At 41.6% G+C, this 6722-nt stretch overlaps 1 protein-coding gene across 1 annotated transcript; it reads right to left on the minus strand.

Moving 5' to 3' along the window:
* Window positions 1-1157: 1157 nt before the first annotated feature.
* Window positions 1158-2201, minus strand: LOC130636923 (uncharacterized). The gene has a single exon (XM_057446774.1). It carries the CDS (start codon window positions 2199-2201, stop codon window positions 1158-1160), a length of 1044 nt encoding a protein of 347 aa, XP_057302757.1.
* Between the last annotated feature and the right edge of the window lie 4521 nt (window positions 2202-6722).

A 6722-nucleotide genomic window follows, 5' to 3' on the forward strand; every position in this document is an offset into this window, starting at 1 on the left:
GAGCTTAGTTCCCAGGAGTACCTTGCGTGCAACATGGCTACGCTGCGAGCTCACATCGAGGCCCAGTTTTCTGAGGACATGACATGGAATAACCATGGAGAGTACCAAATCGATCATAAGGTACCGATTAAATATAGGGAAAACGGCAATGCCCCATCGCTTGCCGAGGTAGCAAAAAGGCTGCACTATTCTAACACTCAACCTATGTGGCCAAGTGAGAATATATCAAAAGGCAACCGATATGTCTCGTAATAGGAATCGCGCATCAAACCAAACATAATTTTAATACTCATAAGGGTATTAAAATGACTGCGTTGAAATTCTCTGACCTTCATCGATATATTAGAAATATGTCGCCGCAGGTTAAGTTCAACACGGAGATCATCGAAGCCCTAACCAACAACCAGGATCAACCCATGTTTAAAAGGGCGGATATTGGTAGGTTTTTGAGGCTCATTGATATTCGTCACATGTTTTCAGATATTAAGACCACGCCACGCGCCGATCTTAGGGGGGAGGGGTTGGGAACCCACCACTAAATGGGGCCCAACATAGGTATGACGCTTTCGTCACATTGGATCAAGCATTGGAAATCATCCGTCGTTCCCGAAAGCCTAAAGCAGTGGGGGTGATCAAATGGCTTGCAAGGGCAGGCGTGAAAAAGCTGCAGGATGAACTTGAGAAGCAGCGCCAAGCCCTCGAGGACATGGATATTGCCGTCACCATACTCGAGGATGATCTAAACGGCAGGGATAGTCAGCTCATGGTACTTGAGGACGAGCTTGAGGTACAGACCCAGGAAAATACAAGGCTCAAGGAACAATACGTACCACATGCCCAGGATATAGGGAAAGACAACGTTATCATGATTCATCGAAGGCATAGCGCACAGGATGACGACGAATACCATCATCTTCCCTATTATTGCACGCGTGTACAAAGGCGCAACATTGCCAAAAAGAGGCTATGGTTTAGCGACAACTACCCGGGGGCGGCCGAGATTGTTGTCATCGACAACCTCAATGGCATGCATGCCTTTAATAGGTTCGAAGAAGAAGGACATGTGGAGCGTTTCAGAAACCATTTCGGTCTTGTAGACCTTACACGTGATGACCTATATGATCTGGGTGTTCCGGCATTAGAGGACTAGGTAGATGCTAATTATTACTACCCTTGAGGTAGTAAAAATTATAATACCACTCCTTCACATATTGTGGAGGCACTTTAACATCCTCCGGTACCTGCATGAGTTCTTCTAAGACGAAGCTTCTTTCGGAGCCGTCTTTCAAATAGTATAGCACACGACTACCTGTCACAATACGGTCAAGTCTGTACGTCTTTTTATTCCAGAAGGCATCAGTGGCGCGTCTTTTAGAGTCACCATACTCTTCCCCGGGTTGCAGGAGGTACAAGTATAAACCATCCTCGGGTAGGGGCTTTTCATCGGGATATTTCTCGCTTTTTGCGAGTGGTACATCATCCAATTTGATCGCTTTGTTAGGCCTAATATCGATCATGGTAGTCTTGGTATTATTAAGGCTTTTGACGATTGTATACAGGTGCTTGACCCATGTACTGCTAGCCTCCTCGGAAACCAACTCCTGTGCATCTTGTGGTTTAAATAGTCTCTCTGCAAGGACCTTGTTGTAGCTTTCAACAAAGGCCGTGAATGTATGGTGGTACTTGGTGGTAGCCCTCTTAATTTCAACACCCTTACCTTCCAGGAGCTTGCCCACATCTGATTTGAACTCACCACCATTATCGCACTGAAAAGTTTTAGGGTAGTGTAAAGGTCCCGCTTTGTATATGTCCTTAAACATATCCGCGACCTCGCTGGCCTTCTTTGTTCGTAAGGGTCTTGCTACCTTATAACGCGAGGCTACATCGATGCCGGTTAGGATGTACCTGTACGTATTGCCACACAGCCGATCATGGGGCATATATAAAAGATCAAATTGGTGCATCTCCTTGGGTCTCGTAATGGTAAAGTGTGGATAATCGATACGTTTTGGACCCTTGATATGCCGGAGAAATAGGAGTTTCCTACTAAGCCAATGCATTACCTTCTTTTTGGAGAGACCGCTCTCCTTCGTAATTAATTTGACGGCTTTCCGTCCAACCCACAGATGTTCCGGGGTATAGTAGATATTGCCAAGATTTTCGGCTTCCTTCTCGGTAATGATGTGTGATGCTTTTGACATGTCTCTTTATTATACACATGTTAAAAACGTTCCTACATATATTTATAGACCACAAAGCCCAGTAGGGATAAGTATAATAAATAAATCCAAGGATGAATGTGAGTTCTTGTTGGGTTTTTGAAGGGGTATAAAAATCCTTCAATTGCGGAGCCTTTCTATCAAAGGCAATATAAAATTGGTACATGCTATCGTCTAATTCTTTTAGGCCTCTGCCGGCTTTTATTTGTTTCTCCCGCTGGGTATTAAACCAGTCGAGTTTGGCTTGTCTGTCTCGTATCCATTGAGCGTGAGCCGTATTGAGCTTTTCAACGGCCTCGTCGTGACGCCTGCGCTTCGCCTCCCCATGCCCCGAGAGCTTGCTGAATAAATAATTTGATCCGGAAAATGCCAGAGCGTTTACGGCTGCCCCGGCCACCATTACTGTTATAGTAGCCATTCTTTATTTCAATACTCCACACAGTCCAATCTACCATCCAAAATATTCATCTGGGCATCTTGTAACAGGTATACATAGCACCTAAAATCACCGGTTCCATCTGCTTTCTTTGTAATATGCAGGGTAGTGCCATCACTTAGACGTTGAAGAGGTCTTCCACTACCATGCAAAATATTGTCCGGGGATGCCCGAAAGTCGATGAAGAGGGCGTATCTCTCGTTAAAAAACTGCCCAATCGTGACGTTCGAGTCGTGGCTTCCAAAGATTCCGAAGATCTGCTCCAAATGATCCATGGGTAACATTGCGTGAGAGTAGAGTTCATTGGGTTCGCCCTCAACCGTCACTGATATCTTTTCGATTTTGGGGTTATAAAACGTTTCGTTTACGCTCGCGTAGGGATTTACATTTCCAGGGTCTATAAACAATAGCAGGACACCTTTGAAGGACTTGGCGGGGTCATCAATCTGGAGATTGTAACTGGTATCTGCTTTTATCATGGTGACCACCTTCATCCTCAAAATTCGTTCATAGAGTAAAGCGAGCCTTGCATATCTTGACATCATGGCACTTGCCAAGCCCTCATGGGTGATCTTGTCAAACTCCAATCTAATATTAGTAATTTTATACGTAGCATCTGCCAGCTTGGCTGCTGTAGATCCCGGGGCTGCTGTCCCTCCATCTTTGATAACGTCGGCGTAAGGTGCGAAAATTACGATGAACTGGAGGCGGTCATAGAGTCCTGCCGGGTAGAACGGAAGATCACCAGTCAATTCAAACATTTGGCCCAGGGGTATGCAAAAAGTGTTCCCATAAGCCGCCACGATTGCCTTTTCTTCATCGGTTCCCACGTGGCCGCTAGCACTTACCTGTAGGGCCCTAACGGTCCCGTCGTTTGGATTAATACCATGCAGGATGAGATTATTGTCCCGGTCAAACTTGCGTATCCAGAGATCCCGGTATACGGCTAGAATGTTGTAGTCACTTATGTTCTGCACCTCCTTGCCATTCAGGGTAATACGTAGGCTTTTCACCAGACTTTTTCCTATGTTTGACACGATGGTTCTTGTTGTATTAGTCCCCGTCAGAGCCATGTCAAATAGGAGCTTGAGACTACCCGGAAAGATGACATCATTCTGGGGCATGTTTGGTATGTCAATATAGAGGTCTTCATTCTGATTAATGGTTGATGGGGTATGTGAGATTTGAACCCTCTGTCTCCTACCTTTCATACCTAGTAGTTGCTTAGCCTCAGTATACGGATCTAAAATGGTTCCAAATGCATTCATATTTATTACAGAGGGAAAAATGTTGTAAATAAAGATGGCTGATAATCCTGGATATGATTTTACAGACGAGAAAGACATAGGTAAGCATGATGAGGATGATAAGGGTGACAAAGAGGATACCCAACAATCAACGCAACTCCCCGGAACACAGCAACTTCTATCAACATCGGGACAGCAGCAGGGTACTTCGATAGATAGAATTACAAAATCTATGTTAGAAAAAGAGGTAGGTGATTTTTATTTGCATTTACATGGTAATTGGAACCTGGGAAATCGGTAGATATAAATGTAATTAATGGTAACTTTGAGCTTGAGGATGGGCAGCTTTTCTTCAAAAATATAAGGCTTACGAAGGAGAATGGGACCGGGTTCCTGGCACTAAGCACGTTTAGAAAAAATGGCCTTACGGCTCAATATATTCGGGATATGGGTTTTACCGAGTATGTCTCCACGCCCAACAGGATGGAGGTGGTCCGGAAACTCGCCATGGATGTTAATAATATTGTTAATGAGGGTAAGGAGGTGAGATAATTCAAATGAAAACCATCGATAATATAAGGGGAATTATGCATGATGTTGAAACCCTTACCGAGGATACCTCATTCTCTGGCAAATTCACCGAGCGTGAAATAAAGGGACTTGATCTCGAACTTCAAACCTATCAGGGGAATATTAGAAGTCTCAAAAACAAGATAGTCTCGTGTAATGTAAATATTGAAAATTCGGAGAATAGTATTAAAAGTATCAAAAACCAGGTAGATGCCGATAGTGAGATCCATGAGAGCGCGAAGGAGGCCATTGAAAAGCTTGATAGGGTTATTTTGAGGATGAAGGAAGAAAGAGATGTTTTGCAGGAGAAAGTGAAGGAGCTTAATAGAGATATTTACAGCCAGCCGAGACATATTAAGAATACGCTGTTGAAGATCTCCGGGAATGATAAAACTCTGCTTGAAAAATTAAAGATGCTCTTCAAAGAACAAGGTTTTACAATTGCAAGTGTGATCTCTGCCGTAGGTCTACTAATTTCCCCCATCGTACTCTCTGTTACCGGTGGAAGCGCCAGAGGTGCTGTAAGAGGAAGTGCCGCAGCGGGTGGTGAAAAAGGGTTCGTACAAAAGCAACTTGAAAGGCTTGGAAACTCCCTTAAATATCTGGCAGGTAAAGCAGGTGCTGCATTGCCCGGTATTATAGGCACAGTGGTCTCGTTCCTTCTGAGAGTAGGTTATAGGTTATAGGTATATTTCGCTGTTTTATAAATGTTACAGGTTAAAGTATCTTGTATATATTCAAAAATGGCAAGAGCAAAGAGAAGGCACAAATTGCCTTATCACTAAGCCCCGTTGTTAAGCAAACAAAAGAGAGAGAGTTAAAATAATACTTAATATAATAAAGCAATATTCTAACTATATATATTCCATAAAAAGATTGTTGAATTTACAAAGGTCTATGTGAGAGTGTGCATCTAAAAATATTTACAAATGTCTATAAGATCAGTGGTTAATAATTTTGTTTTTACATTATTCTTGAAACTACATGTTTTGCATTTGTGATTATTTATTTTATTTGTGAAACTGCTTTCAAAGCTCGTAGTAGTGCACACAACTCTCTCCGTCATCTTGAATGAATACATTTTGATTCAGTAGACACTAATTCTCCATGCCTTCGTGCCCCTGTTGCCATAGATGTAAAAATTGCATAATATTGCACAGTTTTTGTCCCAATTTACAAAAAGACTTTCAAAGATGGTGGATATTTCAAAAACACAGTTTTTCATAGCCGATTTAAAATTTTGGTACAGGACCGTAGAATTTATCGGTAAAAATACATTATCAGCCATCAGACTTTTCGTCTGTCATATTCAAAATAATGAATTTCTTAGTGAAAATCTGCTTTGCTCCTAATGCAATGTATAATGTGTGTAAGTCATTTTGAAGAAGAACTACTTTGTTCATCACTAACATACTGCCAAGCAGTGAGCGGGATTCGATCCGCGGTCCCAGAACTGGGAGCCGCTTGGCAGTATGTTAGTGATGAACAAAGTAGTTCTTCTTCAATATGACTATTTTTTCTCTTTAGTATGGTCTTGATATATTTAGTAGCATTATCCTCATAATTTACTTTATGGGGCATTAATTTGGATTGTGAAATCCAAAATGGAGCGTTTGATGGTCCCTAATTTTCGCAAATTTTCCTTCTTGCAAAAGTTTCTTCCCTTTGTTTACAAAATATTGTGTAATTTTTTTTCTTCATTTCTTATAGGTCAAGCGAAAGAACAACGGTTTACTTGGTTACTTGTTTACACACGTTTACTTTGTTACTATTTAATCTCTTGTCAGACTTGGACACTACCTTGATCTTACAATATACTTTTACATATATATAACTTATAGAATAGATTTTTTTTACGATAAAAAATAATATATATAAAAAATATATATAGCAGCTATATAATTTTACTGTTCTACTTTGTTGTAATTTTACGATCTAGGCATATCGCATTGCTATTGGAACTTTCGGTTCAACCACTCAACTCAGTTCAGAACTACTGTTTCTGAAGAAATTTTCTCGCTCTTATTAAGGCCAGCTCCATTCTGTTCAATTTTTGTGTAAATATGACTTTGGCTTTTCTAATGGCTAGTGACGTTTAGTCCAACCCCGGGCCTGTCAACCCAGATAAAATAGTAATGGGTTCATTTCATCAAGGTCATTCTAGATTTGGAGAATCAGCGGGTAGCCAATGCGTGTGCAATGCTTTGTGGGCCATCTGTTACCCTTCTATTGCGTCTGTGCGTTACTTGA

This window comes from Hydractinia symbiolongicarpus, chromosome 3 (genome assembly GCF_029227915.1).
Source record: "Hydractinia symbiolongicarpus strain clone_291-10 chromosome 3, HSymV2.1, whole genome shotgun sequence".
In the NCBI taxonomy this organism is placed as follows: Eukaryota; Metazoa; Cnidaria; class Hydrozoa; order Anthoathecata; family Hydractiniidae; genus Hydractinia; species Hydractinia symbiolongicarpus.